General features: G+C 31.9%; 1 protein-coding gene across 1 annotated transcript; it reads left to right on the top strand.

Annotated features, from left to right (window-relative positions):
* The first annotated feature begins 247 nt into the window (after positions 1 to 247).
* Positions 248 to 23,918, top strand: LOC143059712 (uncharacterized). The gene is made up of 13 exons (XM_076233263.1): positions 248 to 266; positions 2,390 to 2,450; positions 4,761 to 5,783; positions 6,923 to 7,014; positions 10,556 to 10,617; positions 11,013 to 11,039; positions 13,163 to 13,317; positions 14,371 to 14,554; positions 16,985 to 17,155; positions 17,881 to 17,980; positions 18,533 to 18,688; positions 19,720 to 19,770; positions 21,026 to 23,918. The coding sequence occupies exons 2-13, from the start codon at positions 2,399 to 2,401 to the stop codon at positions 21,041 to 21,043; spliced, it is 2,091 nt and encodes a 696-aa protein (XP_076089378.1). The 5' UTR covers positions 248 to 266; positions 2,390 to 2,398; the 3' UTR covers positions 21,044 to 23,918.
* The last annotated feature ends 746 nt before the right edge of the window (positions 23,919 to 24,664 follow it).

Here is a 24,664-nt window from a genome sequence, read left to right as displayed (position 1 = left end):
CTGTTAATATAACAAACAACCAAAATACAAACATACACTAAACATTAAAGTAAATAATGAATTCTAGCATGAAGTCATGTCATCCTGCTCTTTAATGTTTATTTATATTTCAATCAAAACATGTAATCATTTTACCGTTTGAATGTAATTATTTTTAGTTGCGTGATGTTTTTAACGCAAATGACAATGAAAAAGTCGTCAATAAAGTGTACGAAAACTAAGGATATTTATTAAGGAGCTTATTTTTAATTTCACTGAATCAACAGGTAAGCATCAATGAATAATCAGCGATTTTATGAGAATGTCTTTTAATTGCTAAAAAGATGTTTAGAATGGAAACGAGGAATGACGGTGTCAGGGACAACAATAACAAAGAGCATATCACAGCACAATGCTACCGATGGCTCATCAACGTAGCGAGAAAATCCTTCACCCTGATATAGATTTCAGCTGCTTCCTGAACAATAATGTATACAGGGAGAGAAATGGTAGCCACACTTAACTTTAAAACATAAAAATGATTCAAAATAACCCCCCCCACACACACACACAAGACAGACAAAGGCTAGAGGTTCATGATATGCGGCAATTGCATCAAATACTGTATATTTCTAGCAATCATTTTGTTTCTAGGATTGTTCCGTACTTGCAAATTAGTCTATTTGTGTTATTTCTCTAGTAAAGCTATGCCAAACCCCTTGCATGACTATTGGTCAAATTATTATTTCTGTCTAAATGTCTGAATTTATTATTACTAATCATAATGGACACATTGTTTTGTACTATACACAAAAATATCAAGCCAGAGTTTACAAGTTGTTTATTTCTAAAATGATGTCTTTGTTTAATGTATATTTACATTATGTTTTGATATTCAAATGTAAACACCTTGCCCAAGGTTGATTTAATGGAAAATGAAGTTGATATTATGTATAGACTTATCTTCTATCGATATCAGTAACAGTTGGTGATAGTCAGTGTTATATATGATAATAGATATTAGGCTTGAATAAAAGTCATGCAACTCATATTGTTGGGTCAATACCTCTGTTAGTGGACTATCAGTCCCCGATGGTATCATCAGCTCAGTAGTCAGTACTTCGTTACCGACATGCTTATTCATTTTACAAAACTTTCTAATAATTTCTAAGATTGTCTGTTAATATTGATATTAATGTTGAAATTGTAAGACTGTTTTTTGGATTATATAGCTCTTTGACAACTGTTTACGTTCTTATACATTCTCGGCTTTCAAATAGTCGGCTTTGAGCCTTTTTTTCGTTTATTGACACAAGAGATCAGTTCCACGCTCTTTGTCTCTTTATATAGGTTACACAAATTTTGGCAGTTTCAAAATACAACAAAACAAGGGTTAACCATCAACAGATATTAATGCGTAAACCAAAATATCATTCAAAAAATTGTTTGATCGCCTTTCATGCTCATAAGGAGATAGTGCTTTATGAAGAATTTTGACAACTCATTTCAAAAAATAAAACATTTTCTTTTTATAAATAATTGATATAAAATGCATGTATAACTTGTATATATAGATTGTTCATAATCCTATTTGAGTTGTAAAACTTGTTTTAATCAAACATTGCATTCAGCGATTTATACTTGTCAATTTATGCAACTATAATTATTAGTTAAATAATCAATTATTTACACAACAGTTGATAAAGTAAGAATTTATCAGGAAACGAAGGTTCCAAGATCCTAAGGCATAGTTAACCTTTGAAGAATTTTCCTACTCAATTTTCCTATTGCTGTGTTGTCCTTTTTTTGGTCATATAGCATGTATAGATCGTTATACATGTTATAATGAGGCTACATTGTTCTAGACATTGTTTTAAAAGTCGGGCTGTCCAACGTTCCTGATTAAGGTTAATAAAAAAAACAAAAAACGCTTCGGACACATATCATTTATAAAGTGTTGTTATCACTTATCATTATCATCAAGTTTGACGTTCCATTACTTAAACGGATAAGATGCAAATTATAACATCGGAGTCATTCATTGAATGAATTGAGCTTAAAAATGCATTCTTCTTTTTTCATTACTAAGTTTTTACAGGCTTCATTCATACTCCTTAGAAGAATAAAATGTGCATAAGGCCTTTCATTCAATTCTATGAATACAAAGAAGCATCATAACAAAGCTATAAGAGAACTTGTTTATTGATCCAGCATCATCCTCATCTACCCCTGCGATCAATGCTATGTCTGTTTTAAATGCTACAGTCCACGTCAATATTAACCTTTCGCCTATCTCGACACACCACACCTAGGTGCGATCAAGTTCATATGTGTTCTAGCATACTAAATTAAGTTATTCTTAGCAACAGTGGTCGTAAATCTTTATATCTTCATCTACTTCTCCTTTCAGATTCAAATTATGGCGAGACTGGACGTACCTTTAGTTTTTTGTGGCTCTATGTTTTATACAGGTAAGTTTTTACAGGTGAAAATTGAATTATTGTTTTGATTCTTTTCTACGCATCTGAATGAAAAAGCAATTGACTTGATAAATAGATCGATAACGTTTATCACCTTATAACAAGATTGTATTAATCTTCATTGATTTGTATTTAATTTTCCTGACTGTTACTGTTTTAACATGTATTACATTTTTGATGTGAAAGAAAAAAGGGGGGAGTGGGGTAACATGGATGTGTACATTTAATAAAATAACGCTTTTTTATGAAACGTTTTTCCCACTTCTCACCTTTTAATTATTTTTTCCAGATTCTTTCTGTTTATCCACTAAATCCCTCTTTCCCACTGTTTTAACCCCAAATAATGATCCCACACACCCCTTTTTCAACTTCCTATATCCCACATTCACAAGCATATATTATTAGAACATTGGTATCATTATCAGTCTCCATATAATGAATTCTCATTTAATTTAAACTATCTAGGATTTAGAGGGAAAAAAAACATTAAGGGTGTACGTGTCTTTTTTTTTTTAAAATCCCCCTCATTTCCCGCTATTAGTTCAGTAAAACGGAAAATAGAGAAAATATATACCATCACTTAGGAGAAAATACTTACTTTTCTCATCGAACGAATGCAATAACAAGTCAGAAGCGCTTTTTGTGTAATCAGGAAAGCTCAACGACCCCCTTTTCTCCTGAAAGCCATGATAGTAATACGAATTAGAGAAGAATAAATTAATAGATAAATGAAAGGGGTATAATATATTATCACTCAAAATGAAAAGATTTTACTTTTTGAATTGATTGATTGATTGATTGATAGGTTGCTTAATGTCCAGTGGCAAATATGAACTTTGTCCGAAAATAATTTAATGATTCATTCTATTTTTCTTCGCAATATCAGATAGGAGTGGATATATATGTTTGTAAAAAGTATAGTAACACCGACAAGTGATTTTCAGTTTCCTGAAGTTTTGTTTTGCAACTGAAGAAGAATCAAAACATACTGAACTCCTAAGAAAAATCAAAACTGAACGTCCTTTATCGAACACAACTTCCTAAAGCACAAACACATCGAATGAATGTGAAACGACTAATATATTCCTGACTTAAAACAGTCGTTAGTAAATTTTAACATTCTAAATGTTTTTAAAACTTCATCATCTAGGCATAGATAATATATTCATTTATATACTAGTGATGTTCAAAAGACCATGATAGTTATACGAATTAGAGAAGAATAAATGAATAGATAAAGGAAAGGGGTACATTAAATTGTCACTAAAATTAAAGGATATTAATTTTGTGATGATTGATTGGTGTTTAATTGCTTAACGTCCAGTGGCAAATATTTCATGCATGTTTAAAACGAGAACAAATTAACAATACATATTTTTTCATTCATTTTTTAAAATAAATAAGGCCGTTAGTTTTCTCGTTTGAATTATTTTACATTGTCTTATCGGGGCGTTTTATAGCTGACTATGCGGTATGTGCTTTGTTTATTGTTGAAGGCCGTACGGTGACCTATAGTTGTTAATGTCTGTGTCATTTTGATCTTTTGTGGATAGTTGTCTCATTGGCAATCATACCACATCTTCTTTTTTATAGGTAGAGGACAGCGAACGCGGCTGCGTACTTGTACATCCGAGTCAAACACACGCCTCACTGGCAAGTGTGTTGTGACCGTATTTCTATTTCTTAGTCACCCTTTGAGATGAAACATTAGCAAAATAATGTAACCAATGAACGGAGCATATTGGTTTTCAAAGTGACATTACTTTGTAACAAACCTTTAAGTTAGTTGTATGAGGATGTTATGAGATTGATCGCCTTCAAATGTGATACTGTCATGATAAAACTGTCAATCGATGAGAATAAGTTGTGCATTACAATATTATTTAACATTTATTTAGAAATTATATTATATCTAAAACTAATAATTAATTAATCATATTTGATATGAAAATAATTTTACATACAATGCAACATAAGTGAACATTAAAACGATGCATAGACACGAAAATGCATGGATTATAAACAGTCTGTAACAAAATAAATGTCTATAAAATGTGTTGTGAAAGGCATGCATAACGATAGACAACGTTGTGAATAGCATTTCTCGAACAATATTAACATTTCAATGTACAGCTTACAAAGTAAACGTATTCTATGTGCATTTTGATTTTTGGAAACTAAAAACTATGTCAATCTTACTTTGGAAACCAGTAGCCACGAAAATGTTATAGTTGTTTTGATCTCCAATACAAATAAAAACATTTTATGATATTGTTAAAGCTATTTTCTCTTTTTTTTCAGTTGTGCTTTTATTTCATCTCACTACATTGACAGTATCTCAGTCTACTGCAGACAGCAGTACCAACACTACCATTGCACCAACTTCTGTGTACAACGGAAGTAATGTGTCTGTCACTGATAGTGAAGCAACAGAACTGTTTTCATCAAATTATCCATCATCTTCTGTTTCATCTAACAACATAGGTGAATCGATTTCGCCATCGTCATCATCCATGTTCATCGATTCAACATTAAATTTAAGTATCGCTATATCGGTAAATTCAAGTATCGATATGTCGTCATACATATCATCTTCTAGTGCAGTGTATTCAATGACAGCCTCAAACAATCCAAATGAAACAATGTCTTTATCGGATAATCCTATGGAATCAAGTACACCCAACATGCAATTATCGAGTGACACAGCTACATCAACAAGTACAAGTGTAAATAATAAGAATTCAAATAATCAAATTAGTGCAAGTCAAACTATTACAGGTTCTTCACCTGATATGTCAATATCACAGACAACAGACATTGCAGAAACAAATAGCCCGATGATATCTACAGGACTTAATCCAATGACAAGTATAGATTCATCACCATCGTCAACAGAAACTATCGAATCGTCTGAACCAATCGATTTAGAATCGTCAGTATCGGAATACCTCACATCATCCAACAGTGAAGAAACGTCGTCAATATTAGCAACTGAAATTTCTGCTTTGACATCAGTTGGTAGTGAAATGACATCACCACCCATTGTAGAGGCTTCATCGTCAGTATTAACAGATTCATTCAAATCGGACATGCCAAGCAGCTCGGAAAAACCAGTATCGTCAGATATTCAAAGTGCTCCGAGTAGTGTTTCTTCCCTTGGTATTGTACCATCGTCAACAGTTACCCAAACCACCAGTAGTTCTTACATTCAAGTATCGAGTTCAGTTTTACCGATGACGACGACGACGACGACAACAACAACGACAACGACGACAAAGCCACCTCCAACAACAACTTTAGCAGACGATATTGAATCATCAATAGGTAGGTACTGTTGTCAATATGATATATATATATATATAACCTCAATAAACTGTATTCGAAAGTCGGGGGGGGGGGGGAGGGGATGGGCACGTCAATACTTAATTGATAAGGGATATCTCAGACCAGGGGTCTATTATTCCACACTATTCATATTATTTAGATCTTAAAAATGTATACCTATTCTTATATTGCGTAGGCAAAATTGTAACATTTTCCCGTATTAGTTGGGTTTTGTGTGGTGTTTTGAAAAAGTGGAATATTTAAGGCTAAGACCTATGTGTAATGTTAACTTTACGGTGAGACTTTTTGCTTTGAAGAAATGACAAAGCTTTTCATATACAAGTAATAGGAACTTTATCGACCTTATTATATATTTTTGATAGTTTTCCCCATCTTCTAGTATTTCCATATTTTCGAGCTGGAAAAGGTGACCTATTCCAGCAGCACGTCTTATCACCTTGTACATAGGAATTGCCCCCCCTCCCCACCACCCCCTCCCCGAGTTTACAAAAACAATCATAACCCCCATGCAAGTTAAATGGCCGTTCCCTTAGTTTTAAGCGTTTTCCTGATCTGATTTTTAAGTTGCTTTCTCGATATCTACTTTTCTTTTTTCATAGATTGACATCAGAAAGGGGTAGGGTAGCAGTATATTAATGTACATACCTTTTATGTTCAGGAACTGCTTTATTGGTTGTTTATGTTTTGTTTTTTTGTTAATCGGAGGAACGTATTCTGGATTATTATAAAAAAAAAGATCGATGTCCGATCTTTTTACGAGTGTCTTTAAACAATCACATATTGTCTAAACATGAAGGTTTTAAACTGTCATACACACCCATAGATCCAAGAAAATAATACTTTATAAGTGAGTGTGTCTAAAGCGAACTTCTGGATTCACCTTTACCAGTAACGCTCGAATTGCAAACATTTGAAAGCCAAGTAAATACAGGATTCCGTGAGGAGCTATATTATCAAAAACATAATTGCCTAATCAATTTACTAAGGTCACCTTTACATTAGAGGGTTGGAACCAGATTTTCTTAATGATTTGAAAAATTATCAACGGAAAATTAAAAAAAATATATACGTAGTTATAGAATGTCGTATGCGATGCTAACAGTTTGTTTTTCTTACAGATGGAAATACTTTATTCAATATAAGGACAAATTTAAATATCAACAGCAGTAGTTGTGAGAACTATAAAGTTGACGAGAATCTAAGGAACTTTGTGAGTATAAATCACTTGTATATGAATTGGCATAATTTCAATTATTAAAAATCGGGGTTATAATTTTCTAGAATTGTCAAATATGTATGGGGGTCAATCGTTATTTATTTGATAATTTTTAAACAGAATATGACGAAAACCCATAGCTTTTAGTCAGAACAGATTTTTCAGCGGCAACAGCTAAAATTTTTATAAAAGCCTTATATGTGAGATTACTGCTAATGGGGAATTATCTGATACTGGAATAAACGACAATTTTTAGGATGCTTACAAATGCAGATCAACGTACGGCCTTTAGCAAAGATCATACGAAGCTGAAAATGGCACTGATATCAAAATGAGGACAATACATAGATATCAACTGTTATGAAAAAAGTAAAGCACAAAAATACTGAACTCCGAGAAAGAAGTAGGTTCAGTAAGACCCCTTTTTGGCCCCCAAAATATAGCAGTTTTACAAAATCGTGAAAATGTAGTTTTTTTTAGCTATTTACTGGAAAGTAGAATGCTTCTGCTACATAAATATGGGCTGTTTTTGACAAAACAATGCACATATATCGGGTTCTAGCATCATTAAGTCATGCTTAATTACTGAAATATTCACAATTTTAGCATTTTATTTAATTTTAGACGGTTTCCGTCTTAAATGAAAGTGGCCGTATTCGCGTTCATTCATAATATTGAAATGTAAGTTGTATTTGATGATAATACATAACATATATGTAGGACTCTAAAGTGCGCTGGGGACGCTCAAGTACGATGGTCACGCTAAAGTGCGATGGTCTACGCTAAAGTCCGATGCCTCCATACGCTAAAGTGCGAAGGTCCGCGAAAGTACAGACGTACTAAACGTAGTTGGATTTTGACGTTAACTATAAACGTCGGTAAAATTAAAGCCTCGGTCACACCTTACCGGATAGCTCGAACAGACGCCTAACGGATAACTTTTTTTTCAATCCGTTCATGTCCGTTAGACGTCCGTCCATAACTGTTGCATGTCCGTTAAGCGTACGTTTTGTCCGTCGACGTCCGTTCTGTCTGGTGGAAAATTTTGAGCATGTTCAAAACTTTGAACGGACATTCAACGGATGAAATGTCCGTTGAACGTCCGGTAGGCGTCCGTTTTGTACGGTACTCGTCCGTTTCGCTTCCGTTTTGTATCCGTTACCTGTCCGTTATACATCCGTTGGAGGTCTGGCAGATAAATTCACCAACGGACTTCTAACGGACGTCTAACGGATAGAACGGATGTTGAACGAATGTGAAACGGACTTCTACCGGACGTGTACGGATAAAACGAATGATGAACGGATCTGAAATGGATAAATGCCAATTGAAAATTTCACGTCAGAAATGCCAATTAGATTTCTTAAGGTTCATGAATTCTTATTATTCATAAAAGATCTTCGAGTACAGGCACGTCTTCACAATCAAGCAGCTCTTATTCGGGCCAGATACTGCCCGTTGGTGGCATTTTGAAGAACAAACCAAAACCAGTTACACAGAAACATTTTGAATATTTATGCGATTTACATGTATTATTATTGTTGCCTTTAATTTTTCGTATATCTTGTTCATCCGTTTTATCCGGTACGCTTTCGTTAGGTGTCCGTTTAAGCGGTACTCGTCCGTTTGATGTACGTTCGACATCCGTTCTGTCCGGAACGTTTCCGTTTCTCGTTGCATATCCGTTGCAGGTCCGTTATGCATTCGTTAAGCGTCCGTTTTATTTGGTCAGTACATCAACGGACTCCCAACGGATAACAATTTTGTCAACGGACAACTTTTATTTTCATCCGTTAGGCGTTCGTTCGTCTTATCCGGTAAGGTGTGACCGAGGCTTAAGGTTCACATTTACCAGCGTAAATCATAAATTGTCCATTAAAAAATCAGTGTGTATATTGTAGTAAAATACACTCGCTACGAAAAAGGGGAAAGCTCGAACAACAACCCCTTTCTCTCGCATTTGAATTAAAGCCCCTCATCCTGAACATGCATGAAATATTTATCACTGGACGTTAATCAACCAGTAATCTATCCAATACGACCGAAATATAGTATTTTGTGACACCTAAATTATCTTTTAAGCAATTATTACTAGGTCATCTTCTAAATTTAGAAACAGTCACATAAGACTATCGGTAAAGTAAAAGCCTATCGCATTAAATGTTATATCATAGCAAACTAGATTTTGCAAAATGACTTGTTTTTAAAATTAGTGCCCTTGAATCTAAGTCCTTTCTCTTTTGTTCCATCGCACTTTAGTGTGCTATAACATCGCACTTTAGCAAACACACAACCATCGTACTTTAGCGCACACCATCGCACTTTAGCGTGACCATCACACTTTAGAGTCCTACATATATAAAGGTTGAGGATGAACACGGATGTGTCCACTTTCAGTTTTGACAAAAACTATCTGAAAAGTGACGTTTTTTGGCATATTTGATAGATTTTCCATATTTAAGCTTGAATCGGAGCGTTTTTAATGACTAAATCAGTTAAAATCTTTCACATAAACTAATTGAATCAATTGAAATAGACACTTAAGTGTTTAAAAAGTGTCCAAAATCTTTCGTAAGATGAACATGAAATTTGAGGCCAAAATCGGCCCATACCGGACCTACTCCTTTCAAAAAGTAAAGTCCCTATTCAAATGACAAAATCAAAAGCTCAAATGCATCAAAAAAATGGATAACAACTGTCATATTCCTGACTTGGAACAGGTATGTTCTAAAGTAGAAAATGGTTGATTGAACTGATTTAATCTAATAACATTTTAAAAACGAACATCAAAAGACAAACCACTGGTATGAGAACTACACGTGTCATTTTCTTTGTCTTTTTCACTCTACATTATAGTAAACGTATACACAAGCCGTGACATGTCATAAATTCATGCATATGACACCATGCTCCGTCAACATGATGCCACACTGTGGGACACGTTTAATGTTATATATTTGTTATTTTCGTGGGATTTTGTCTGATGCTTGGTCTGTTTCTGTGTGTGTTACATTTTAGTGTTGTGTCGTTCTTCTCCTCTCATATTTAATGCGTTTCCCTCGGTTTTAGTTTGTTACCCTGATTTTGTTTTTTGTCCATGGATTTATGAGTTTTGAACAGCGGTATACTACTGTTGCCTTTACTTAAAGTTAAACGATATTCTTGTTTCGGTTTGAACATGTTGAGGAACAAGTGTATCTTTAATGAGTCACCAAGGTTAAGGTAAATTTAGTTGCATTTTGCTCAGCAACTACAAGTCATAATATTTAAATAGATATATGGTAAAGCCATACCATCAATATAAGTACTATCAATGTTCTTCATGTATTTCTTCTTTGCTGAAAATACACATCTTTAAAATGCCGAGCGCAGATAAGTTTCGTTACATTGAGTAAACAACAATGTGCAGCATGAACTTTAAATTTGGTGTCTGTGAGGAATAGCCAGATTCTCATTATCACATTGCTTTATTTCATGTTTCACAAATTTAAGACATCCAATGATAATAATTTATGACTTTTTATAATTATTTTAGATACAAAATGAGGTACTTACAGGCGTGAAAGCTGTGCGAAAGGTTGTTGTAATTAAGAATGGGTACGTATATATACAATGTATATATCATAGGTTCGAAAGTTGTTTTCAATGTAAATATAATGTATGTTTAGATCAGAGAATACACAATTTTGAATAAAGAAATGTTTATACTTACCTGAACATGCTGAATGATAAAAAAAGTCTAACAAATAATTTAATTTCTTTAACTATTCGTGTATTTAAATTCATAAAAAGATAAATATATACTCATTGCCCTTGTTCGATTATCAGCAATGTGTTCACAGGTAATGCATATCGTATTAGTATTTTTTTTCTTCAAAACATTCAGATAAACACTTAATTTTTTATTGCAAAATTGACCTTGAGTTATACTACGAAATTACATCTATATACCTTTATTATTATTAATGATGATAATGCGATCCTTTTTTCAGGTGTAAAAAAGATAGAAGGAGAAAACGGTATGTAAGCATAAATGTATTATTTGAAAGTATAATGAAAAAAAGAAGTAAATTTTGCATATCTTAACAAATTGTACTCTATGTACATCTGAATAAAGAGGGGTTTGTGTGGCCAAGTGGTCGAAGTAGTACATATACAGTGATTGTTAGAATGTCAACTTTGAGGTTGTTAGTTTGAACCCATATCTCCTGCCACTTGTGTTCGACTTTATTCTTAATTGACCAGAATTGCCAGTTCGCTTGCTGAAGTTTGATGGTTCTGTCAACACAACACAGCTTCCCCAACCAATACAAACTGACCGCCATACAAATTCAATTTTTAATTACTTCATAAAAAATATTTTATATATCATAATCCTGGTATAGATACTGGATATTTGGTCAGAATATCACTTATATCACTATAGGAATTTGTCGTTTTGTTTAAAAAAGAATGATCACACCATATTTGATAATTTGTTGGGTGTAGAGGCTAATATAAAATAAGGAGACGTTCTTGTTTAACAGATACAGCTAACTATATTTGCAGCTTCCAAAAAGAAACAACACCCATATCGTGTAGGAAACTATAACGTTATAAAAGTTAAAACAAAATATGAAACAACTAATAAAAGACAATTTATATAGAGAATGTTGAAGAATGTTGAACACCAAAACTCATGCAATTGATTTATTACAAGTAGCTTCGTTGAAAATTACATGAAAAAGAGTATAACACGAGCAAATATTATCAATTGTTTAAACTATCTATATAAATATATCGAGTCGTCTTTATAGAGTTTATCGTTGACAAAACTACAAGCTGCTGTTTAGCTTAACTTATCAAAACCAAAAAACAGTGTGAGCTATAACCACCACTTGACGTTCGTTGTCCTTTCACTTTTACAAAAACAAAATTATGAAAGCTCTAGGCCGATTGAAACCACGTTAAGTGTAGATCATTTTTGTGGTGTCCGGTTTATAATTTTGTCCTATGAATTTGCTTATCTACAAATCTAGCTAAAAAGGAACATAGTGGTACGATGCGAATAAGCGCATATAAACCACCATTTTCGGCATAAGAAATGCCTTTACCAAGTTAGGAATGTGACCGTTGATTAGTGACTTTCCCTTTTGAATTTTCCCTTGGGTTCAGTATTTTTGTGAATTTACTTTTTATATATTTACAACCGTAAATAAATTATATCTATTGGAAGCTTGAATGTTCAATATATCAAGGTCTACATACTTTCTTTTATAAAGGTGGGCACTTTTGTGTTATCATGAATTAGTATAACATGGTCATATTAATAAATTAACTGTTTACTAAACTTAAGATTTTTGAAATAATAAGGATTTTTACTCCAAAAATCGATCAACTTATCTGTATTTGGCAATAAGGTTTAGAATTTAAGTCTCTTGTGTTCTTCAACTTCGTACTATATTTGGAAATTTGAACTGTTTATATACGAGCGTCAGTGTAGAGTCCTTTGTAGACAAAACGCGCGACTGGTGTACAAAAATTAATCCTGGTATGAATGATAAGTTTATTAACAACCATTGGGTCGATGCCAAAGTGGGGGAGGTTTTCTCACCGAGATTATCACCAGCTCAATGGTTAATACGTCTGTGTTGACATGAAATATTAGTGATGAAATGCGCATGTGGCGTTCAAAAATCAAATCCTGGTAATAATGATGAGTTTATTTATGACCAAAATTGTCAGATGATTTAAGAAGCCATTGCCTTTAAATGATGATATTGACTTACATACAGTTTTGTAATGAAACTTGCTTGTCAAAGGAATGAATAAGTTAAATATGACTATTCACAGGATGCTTAAGTAAATATGATACACCTTCATAAAAACCCATGATTATAGTTTGCTTAAATCATTATTTCAGGGATAATCCAAAGTCTTCAAGAAGAATCTTTGTTGAAACATTCAACACATATTTAGTAAAAATGTTGTTTGAAGATTAAAAATAAGGCAATTGATTTATATATACATATGAAAACAATGCTTTTTTGTCAAGAAGATAGTAAGGATTTATTTAAATGACAAGAACACTCGTTTTAATCCCAATTTATTGCTTTTGACAGAGTCCTCTCTTATTGAGAATGTAATTTAATTTTTATTGCAGTGCAGTCGATGATTATCTGCCGTCACAGTTTGATATTGGTGTCTATGCCAATGCGGCCACAAACAATCCTGTTGTCGTCGCAAATGACATTATAGGCGCTTTAAAAAATAATAGCAAAATTAATATCACCAATATTGACACTTTTAATGATACAGGTGAGCTTATCAATATAGATATGAAAAATATGATCGCAAATATTCATTAGTGATAGTGTTGACGGTCAACAATTACATTGAGCAACACTTGATGTTCCATGGAAGCGGGACGCAAGATACCAGAGGGACAGTCAGACTCATAGATCGAAAATAAACTGACAACGTCATGGCTAAAAATGATTAGACAAACAAACAAACAACAGTACACCTGACACAACATAAAAAACTAAAGTTTCAGCAACACGAAACCCGCAAAAAACTTGGGGAAATTGTTAATATACATTTTAATGTAAAAAAAAAACACCATGCAACTGAAAGGACACGTCGTTGTGTTAGGCTAGTTATCGCCCACCCAACATACGGTGTCTTATATATCTGTTAGAAAAAAACCCAGAGAAAGTACAGAGAACCAGTCGTTTTGTCTTGATGTGCATTTGCCCCTCAAATTGAGTTTTGTCCAATTATCAATTGATCAAGTTTAAATAAGTACGCAAAATACATGTAATTTAATTGTATTCTGAAAATTTATAATGGTGAAAGATCAAATACGTAAAACTTCTGACTCAGCACTGTCGAATAGATATTTAAGAAAAAATTGTACACATTAAAACTTTAAGTTTTCCTTGAATTACAGTTGTACGATTTATGCCACACAATAAAGACCTTCTCACAATATAAACATCAATTATTTGACAACTTCAAAATAGCTATAAAATAATTAAAAATTTAAAGTGAATTGTATTGTTTCCAGGTTAACTCAATGCACATAAATATTCAATGCTTTTTATAGACCACCGACATCACAAACAGTGAATTTAATTCCAATCTCATTTTAACTCATTAAGTAATACGAATGTGCCAGCTTTCCATACACCTTACAATTTACTTTCTTGATCTTTTATTGAAACATCAACTCCATTGTATCAATAATGACGCATATGTTTTTACCTTTGTTAGTGTTCTTTATTCGCAAAATCGGGAAACTGTTATTGCCTTAACTTCTTTGAAGAATTCTTTCTTCTAATTTTGGTAAAATTATGTTTTTCTTTTCAGTTCGAAATACATTTAACAATGTATGCAAATCTGATATTTGTGATAAATATTATGGATACTCTTGTCAACAAATAAATAAAACAGAGGCCAAGTGCACAAGTAGATGTAAAAAAGTGGATTGTTCGAACCATGGAACCTGCAGTACCATAGTAACAGATAGTAACGTTTTTGGACATCGTTGTTCGTAAGTGTATAATTTATATGCTTATCATGTTATAATATTTATAAGAAGGCGGGAATATGTTTTTCAATCGTCCCGTTGGTTGATATAGTGTAACGTTTGAATTTGTCGTTGTATGGACTTCCCCTTTTTGAAATACTTTTTTTTAAACATTACCTTAACATTTTTACCACTTTTGTTTTTAAAATTATTTAGGACATATATCTTAAATATACTTCTGACGAATTACTGTATACATATTTTTTCTTTTTCATTTATTTCACATAGTGTTTATTGAATACTTCATCCGTATTTTAATTTGATTTGGCTGCCATCTTTGAAATTGTCGACTGGATAAAATGGCAAACTGATAAAAGAGATGAAGTACTTGTATAATCATCAGGTTTTTTCTTGCATCAAGAGAGTCATTTGTGGGACTAGTTGGAAAAGTGCAATGCGATGTGCAGCATGTACAACCATTTTTAAATTTATATTCCCAGTCAATAATGAAATTTCATTTTTAGCTCACCTGGCCCGAAGGGCCAAGTGAGCTTTTCTCATTACTTAGCATTCGGCATCCGTCGTCGTCCGTCGTCGTCCGTCGTCGTCCTGCGTCCATCGTCCGTCGTTAACTTTTACAAAAATTTTCTCCTCTGAAACTACTGGGCCAGATTTAACCAAACTTGGCCACAATCATCATTGGGGTATCTAGTGTACAAGTGTTATTTTATGTCCACTGTAATTAATTTTGTCATATTAACGTTTTGATTATTGTCTGTTGAAGTCATTAAGTCAAATGGCTATCCTTCTATAAGAGATTAACATAGCATGTTAATCCAAGGTCACGCAGTAAATACTTTTATTTGATTTGTATGTTTTATTTTTGTAAACAAAGAGTTGGAGAATATTTGGAGATTATTTAGGTCAGTTGGAGAATATTTGGAGAATATTTAGGTCAGTTGGAGAATATTTGGAGAATATTTAGAGATCATAGGTATATAAGAGCCCTTAGAAGTTTTAGTGTTTATGAAATTGAAGTTGAGAAAGGAACTAAATATACATTATGAAACGTTAAAAAGAATTTATTATTGTGGTCAGTTTTTAGCCGATTTTGGGAGAATTTATAGATTCTTAGAAAGTTGTGTCATTACTATTCAACTGTATGCATTTTTGATATTTTGTCCGCTCAGACTGTTGCGTGGTTTAGAACACTTTGCCTGTGGCGTTTTTCTTTGGGGTGCACAGTATTGGACACTGTTGCCGATTTTGATGCGGAATTGTAATGAAATCCATTTGTGATGTGTGAAAGTAATGTGCCAATGAATATATGAACTATGCATTTTGTAAACTGTATATAATGTAAATTGTGTCCTGGAATGGAGTTTTAAATAAATAGATTAGTGAATTTACTTGTGTTTTTCTTTAACAACAATCTGTGATTTCAATATACCCGGCCTGACCAGAAAGTTTGATGTAACTCGACCGCCATGGCACTAGTTTAAAAAATGTGTCCGGTGACCCGGCCAACCAACCAAATGGCCGCCATGGCTAAAAATAGAACATAGGAGTAAAATGTAGATTCTGGCTTTCTGAGATAAACTGTAAACAGCAATAATGTTCAGCAAAGTAAGATCTACAAATAAGTCAAATGACCAAAATGGTCAGTTGACCCCTTAAGAAGTTATTGCCTTTTATAGTCAATTTTTATCAATTTTCATTAATTTTGTAATTTTTTGTCTGTTACTAATTGGCAAAGTTCATTTTAGATATAATTGTAAGTAGCAAGAACGTTCAGTAAAGTAAGAACTTCAAACACATCACCACCACCAAAACACAATTTTTGTCATGAATCCATCTGTGTCCTTTGTTTAATATGCACATAGACCAAGGTGAGCGACACAGGCTCTTTAGAGCCTCTAGTTTAGATTTTCAAATCAGTCTTTGTCATGGCAAAAACAGACGGATGAAAATAATATTAGCATGCAAACTCGAAATTTAAAGCAGAAAATTCTTTTTGAACATCCAACACTTGATGTCAAAATCAACATTCCTGATCACCACACAATATTTGGTTTTCAACATACAAAAATCAATGATTCATAACATTAAAAACTCTATTTAAGCATTCAACATTCAACATTCTTTTGCAACTTTCAAAATACACCATTCTATTTGTCAATTTTTAATCAATATAGAGATTTGTATACTAACCCATATCACTTGAGTCTGAAATAATATTCTTTAAGTAAACTGGAGACTAAAGGGTTCTGAAGTCGAATATATAACACTCTATTGACCATCAAACCAAATTGCATGGACAGATGGTGTAAATAAGAAGAGAAATAGAAGAAACATCTTTTAAAGTTTGCAAAAGTAAACTGCCATAAGTTTAAAAATTGAGTTTTACCACGAATCACGATTTTGCAATACATTTTTGTTCCTTTTTGAAAACAGGTGTGACACTGAAGAATATTATAAATATGAGGGAGACAACTGCGAAGACAAAAGAATGAAATGGGAATTAGCTGTTGCCATAGCAGCCGGATCAGGGGGAGCAGTTATTTTAATCTTAGTTTTTGTTCTGATAATTTGCTGTTGCTGTAAAAATAAAGGAGACAAGTATGGGTATGTTCAAAATAAGTTGTTTAAAATCATTGATCCTTAATTTTAAAACTTCTATGTACATTTTCAATATATACGAGTTTTTTGTTTTAATAAAATAGTAAAAGAGCACTTCTCCGTATGATAAAATTAAACTCATTGCCAATGAGACAACGCACCACCCGAGATCAAATGACATATAAGTTAACAACTATAGGTTGAAATTCACACTTAATCAATGAGCAAACCCCATACTACATTGTACATAGTCAGATACCGAATGTATGTATTTTTCATTTTAATACTGTATAGTCTTGTTCGGCTTTTGTAGATGACAAAGTTCATTAAAGAAATCGGTATACATTATTAAGTTCATTGTATTGAATGTTATATTAAATTGAAAAAAAGACTATGAATTCATGCAAAAAGCAGTTTTATAGTCATTATAGAATTAACAAAAGTAACGCCAGATTAATTATTTTTATGTTAGCAATCTTTGACAATGGCATGAGACAGAAACGTATAATAAAATGTCCTTAAAATTACTGATACTAATCATTGTCCATTAATTTAAATTATCGTTTTTTGATTGATCTGGCCGAGAGGGTTACATTTTTAATATTTTCTCTCACTGAGCCATGGGGTAAAGTATTCCTCGTATTAACCAATTAAAATATGTCGTTTTAAAATGAAGTATATATAAATATAACAGTAAGTATTAACACACTTTTTGTTATTGTTAAATGTAGATATGATAGAAGACACAGCTATGAACCAATGTCAGATGTAATAGGAAGATCTGGACCTGCGTATTATAGAAATGATTCTAAAAATCAACAACCGGTGAGTGTATGTGTCGATATTACAAATAAGTCGAAAAAGCAAATAACATCCCAACATATACTCTACCTGCTAGCCATTGAAATAAATTTCAAACTGTTGCAAATACAATGATTTGCTGGATTTGGTACATTGTATGAAGGCATAGTTTTTCCATGAAAATGTAAATGTCCGTCAATAGGAACACCCGACTAATGGGCAGACAACAACCGAATGCCACTAATGGGTATTAAGCGCAGCAGGTAAATCCCGCACTCTGAGGTGGTCCTCAGCTGGCTCATAAATAACATTGTGTACTAGTTCAGTGAAAATGGACATCACACTAAAACATATAAATGAACTAAAATTAAAACACATATAAGACTAACAAAGGCCAGAAGCTCTTGACTTTGGACAGGCGACAGAGTTAAACATGTTTTGTGATATATCAACCCTCCCCTATACCTCTAGCAAATGTAGAATAAAGAAACTATATTGATATTGATATTTTTCATTGTAAATGCTCAGCATGATCTGATATACCAAATATATTGCAATAAATGTATTTTTTTTGTTTTTTAGGGATTTACAAATTTAGGTTATGATGATGATAAATATAGTGACTATAGTGATCCTAGCCAAGCCAGGCCCCCAAACGGACAATCTTGGAATCCTGAAGATAGCAAAGATACTTATGCAAAAATTACTGAACAGTTAGATCAAGAAAAACGTTTTGAGGTAGACCTTTATAGCTCTTATTGATTTATTTCAGTTTTACTATTACATATATAAGTATTTGCGATATGAGTACCAAGAGGACAACTCTCCATCAAAGTCAACTTTTATTTTAAAGTAAATCATTATCATGATTATAGGTAAAATATGACCTTCAGTACGGAGTCATACCGAACAACAAGCTTTAATAGGCCCAAAAAGAATAACTAGTGAAAAATCATTCAAACAGTACAACTAAAATTTATCGAAATAAACCATAACACGAAAATTATTTTCGTTGGTCTGTTAATTTGGTCCAAATAATTATTACTAGTACAAAAATGAAGGAGATTTAATTTGTACACAGGTCGAACAAATTTTTGTATTTTGAATGATTCAAAATTAATATTGTGTATACAGAAAATTACATCAAATTTGTTTTGTATTAACACAGAAGTTTCGGCTTAAAAATTGTAAAGTAATTTAGAAGACAACTTAAACTTATATTGCATTGTTTATTGTAAATAAAGGCGACAGTAGTTTACTGAAGTACAAATCTCGCAAATCGATCAATAGAGACAAACTAAGGTAACCAACAAACCTTGAGGGAATCGCATGAGCTCAACAAGCAGAAAGACAGGTGCGTCTAAAAGACGACCGAATGCGTCTTAAACAAAAAGGACCGAGTGCGTATAAAAACGACCAGGTGTGTATAAAAAAGACCAGGTGCGTCGATAGGGTATGAATTTAAGGCTTTACATGCACCACCAGTCATGCCAATTCACACTTAATCATAATTTCATAATCGGTAAAGGGAGACAGTCGGTTAAATTACATATTAGACCCCTATATTATTATTCTTTGAATATCAAAGACCGATCAACAATGTCGCTTGTGAGTTCAGACACTGACATACTTATGATGACCGTCTAAAGTCAGAGTAAAAATACCTAATTATAAAAAATTGCTTATTAGGTTGTCTAAGAAATACTCAAATTTAAAATCAATTGAAATAAACCACTCTTCAGTACTATAGATAAGTCTTTGTGTTATAGATAAAAAGACCACAAGTATCTGGAAGTATACGACAGAATTCAAGCGCGGAGGTAAATATACATTTGCTTATATGATGGTTGTTTATTATAGATATACATTTTAAACACTAGACATATCAATATCATTAAAACCATAAGCTTTTTTGTAGATGGTTTTACTGATATTGCTGCAAAATTGAGCAAGTACCCCCGGATATTCTTTATTACTTTTTAAAACACATTTCTACAACGATAAATTGTTTATCAATGAAATGCATATGAGAAGAGCTTTCGTAATAAGAACAAACAAATGTACATGTATTATATGAAATTAATTTTCAAAACCTATAGAAAAATTCACTGCAAGCTGAAATGTTGTTTAATGCTTTTTTTTTTAATTTAGTCATATCCGAAAGGACGGGTAATAATTTTTAATAAAATGCAGTGGTAGTATTTTTCTTGATTTGTTTTATCTAGTTTTCTTTTTGCACATTAATGAGAATATATATTTGGGGAGGGTCCTTCAATTCATTCTTCTTTGTTTATTGTTTTAAGACATTTTTATTCTTTATTTCTATGTCATATTTTCTATATTAGTTGTTATCCTTTCGTTTGACGTGTTTTATCAATTGATTTTGCCATTTGATTAGGGACTTTCTGTTTTGAATTTTACTCGGAATTTTTGTGATTTTACTTTTTGATATAAATACAGCCAAGGTATAAACAGTTAACTTTAGTAGAATTCACCTTAGATTAACTCAATGTTTTGAGTGGAAGTTATGGTTTTATTACTCCTTCTGCCTTTTATATAATGTGATCAAATATAATTAACCATCCATGGGATCGTTTGTGTAAGCGTTAAGTATTTGTTGTAATAGTGAAAGATAGATGTTATATAGCAATTGTAGTTATAGAATTACTGGCAAGACAATGCTTTAAATGTTTAGAATCCTGATCTTACTTAAATTCATTTTAGTTCTTTCATTTACTCCACTTATTTTATCAGATACATGTTTTACCAGAATCTAATATGTTTTAGATTTAATTCCTGTCTTTTTATTAAAACAGAATATAGAAGTAACAAAATGTAGAAAGTATCTAAATTGAGCTGTATTTCATTTTTCTACAATGGTTACATTTTTACAAAAATTAAAATTTTATTCTCAAATTACATCTATATCTCCTGTTTTTGTAAATTGCTGCTACCTCAAGTTGAAAAACATTTTTATAAACATAATATACTGATGGAGAGTTGACATTAATACTGCATCTTAATCATTTTATATAAAAATCAGAGAATTAATATTTATTTATTTCTGATTTACAGGCAACAACAGGATTTTAGAATACTACAGCAGCCATAATATGGAGAGAACAATATTGTTAATTATAATATTGTTTATTAGATTTGTTTAAACTATTTGGTCTTCCGTCATAATGACCATACTTTGCAGTTTCCTATAGATTGAAGTTTATTTTTATATTCAAAATGCAATAACGAGAACAACGTATGTTATAATTCTAATTGATCTGATATTATGCATTATTTGTCAAGTCATGCTGTTTAACTTTTCATTGTCTAGATCTGTTTAGTTGATTTTGTTTACATTTGATATCGTCCGTGATGTATTTACATACTTATATAAGTGTGTAATAGCAATTGACAGACAAAATGGCAATTGTAGGAACACATATTTTAAAAAGACTAGAGGTTACAATGTACCAAATAAAATTACATGGGCGCAGTAATTTGTTAAGAGAACATGACATAGAGATAAAAATAGCTGGCTATGTATGAATGTTTTTTTTCTATTTTGTTTTTTGGAAAGCATTCAGAATAAAGTTTCATGCAAGCACCAAGATATCGAGCTTCAATTAGACATCAGCAGTTTTTCCATTTAGTTTATTTAAAGAGATAATTGCTAAAAATATCATTGCGGGAAATGGAGCCAACATTTAGCACTTTATATTTTGAAGGCGATATTTCAGATACTGATGACATTTTGTATGGATTAAGAACACGTTAAACATAATTTGAATATTGAAAAAAAATAATATTTTAAACATTTTAGTTTCAAGATATACGGCCAATTAAACAATTCTGTAAGGAATGACAATTATAATATAAACAATATAATTGTTGTGGTTGAAGAACAATGGCAGGTATTAGAAAACATATCAATATTTAATGATAATTCAATGAAATTATGAAAGAACACAGCTTGTGATTTCTTTGTGTAGTCAATATATATGTCTACCCGTATAGTAATGAGCTAAGTCAATCTCTGTCATTGAATCTTGAGAGTGCATTCAGCATTACTATATAATATATTTTTACGGAAACTAAACTCATTCATGAATATTTTTTATTTACAGTTTTATCATTTATCTTATGTGATTTACCGATCACATACTTTATAATATTTTGTTTTACTTTGTATATTGTTTTATATTTCGAACAGAATATTTTGAGACATATTCCCTGAAATGTAATTTATTTTTGATTTTCATATTCGGATGGACTTTGAATACATTTTCATATTGTTAGATGTAAATTTATGTTGTTTTACATATCATTAGCACACATCATACTTTTGATATCGGAATAAATGCCTGGGTCACTGTAATCCTGGTATTAATGATGAGTTTATTTGTTATTATTTGTTTTCAATTGTTGTATAACCTCTTAAAGACATTTTCCTCGTATTTTACAGTATATTGAATCTATTTTTTTGTATAGAATGTGGCAAAGGAAAAAAAAACTCGACGCTGATAAGCACATTTTATATATGGTGTTTTTTTACATATTGTATCTCAACTTATTTCTAGTAGTTGGACTGTGGTCCATGATCTATTTACACTATTTACACTACATAGAATTAATAATTGATACATGTTCGAACATTTTTAAAGAGATACTTTTAGTAAACGAATTGCAAAGTTTGCATTATAGTATAAACGTCAGTCCCCTGTCCTAAGCAGTCCTTAACTTTTTACAAAATCTTCTTCAAATAAACCCAAACACCGATTTTTATTTCATTAATTTTTGTATCAAAAACTTTGTTTTATCGAAACCCGTTCAGACCACACGTTAATAATAAATTGTCATCAAAAACATCCATAGATGTCTCAATTGCCTCACATATTCTTCATTAACTGATCGAAGACGCTAAAATAAACATCATGAATCTGATATATACCTTCCTAGCTTTCTAGTGATTGGGGTTGAACGTTCTAGACGCACGAAAGTTTGTAGCCCGGATTTGTTTTCTCTCAATCAATTAATAACTTTTAAACAGCAGTATACTACTGATGCATTTATTTTTTGCGTTGAATATTCATTACATAATTTTTCCAAATGTCCTATCTTAATTGGTATACAGTACACGCACAGCACTGTTAGTATGTCACAAGAAGTACTGTAACGGATGATAACAAGCCTAGTATTCAACACTTGTCATGTTAATTTCCTATAAATCGACTGTTTAAAAAAATGGTGATATATTTTTAAAACTAATGTTTCCCAAGTCACAGGCATAGACATCCAAACTGCATTTTGCAAAACTTTTCTAAATTTTAGGATAATAACTATATATAAAACTGGCTTGCAAACCATTTTGAAGCGAGCTCCACTGATTAGATATATGTTGATCAAACGGCCTCTGTCGTATGATATTGTGAACCTTGTATTTTTGATGACATTTTCAATGAATTTGCTTTAGAAAACTGTTGCATTGTAATAAGTGAATTCGTCTTAATATGTAAACGTCTATCTTCTCATATTCATCATTCTCAGTTTATATATATGTTTTGAGAATACATATGACTATTTCTATAGGTTTGAAAAAAATGTTGACTTAAGACATTTTGATATTACTTATATCACGGCATTGTTTCTTCATGAACTTCTACTCATTTACTTTCCTTTTCTATATATTTATATTTATACATATTAATAAGCATTCACAGAGATACGCTGAATCTAATTCATGTACAGGTAGTTATATTCCTATTACATCAGTGCGCAAAATTATACCGAAGAATGGCTCTTCTTCTTATGTCCATCATGATGCTAGTTTACCAAAGTTATGTACAAGAAAAGTTTGTCATTTGTAGTTAATTTATCTGATACATTGATTTATGTTTTAAATACAAAAACATATCTGAAATGGAAAAATCAAGAATGTTAATTGTACAATAAATTATGTTTTATATAGAAAGTATTTTTTTTATATTCCTTACAGTGGTTGACCTGTTCGGAGTCTAGTCTCATATATTGTTTAGGTATAAATAAACATATGATGGACAAACACAAATTAAACAATAAATCGGTTGAGTTGACTGAAAGTAGCTATATTAAGAAGAGATAACAATTGCATGTTGAAAAGGTTAACCTCATAATGGAAAAGAGAAGCAACAGATATCAGAGGGACATTCAAACTCATACGTCGAAAAATAAACTGATAACGCCATGGCTAAAAATGAAAAGACCAACAGACAAACAATTGTACACAAAACATAACATAGAAACTAAAGACTGAGAAATAATAATCTGGTTTTCCTATAACTTATGATTAGCATGATTCATAAAATGCATTTCTAATCAAATTCCCATTTCATATATATATACAGATACACTGACATTTCAGAATTGATTAATGAAATTTATGTAAAAAGATATTTGTTATTTCTACATTAACCCATGTTCATCTAAAATATAACTTATATGTATTATTCCACAATCTGCAGTGCATGTTTGCGTGGTGAATTTCGAGTCAAGATTATTCCATTTATAGGCAGAAGTAGATAAATAAAGGCAACACTAGTCATGAATCGATTAGGCAAAACAAAATCAGGGTCACAAACACATAATCATAAAGTAAAAATAACAGAACAACAGAAACAATGTACTAAAACAAAAACAAACGCCAACATACATACAACCGTGACCCATTTATGGTGTTTA

The sequence above is a fragment of the Mytilus galloprovincialis genome, chromosome 14 (genome assembly GCF_965363235.1).
Source record: "Mytilus galloprovincialis chromosome 14, xbMytGall1.hap1.1, whole genome shotgun sequence".
Classification (NCBI taxonomy): Eukaryota; Metazoa; Mollusca; class Bivalvia; order Mytilida; family Mytilidae; genus Mytilus; species Mytilus galloprovincialis.
This window is presented reverse-complemented; position numbering and strand designations above follow the sequence as displayed.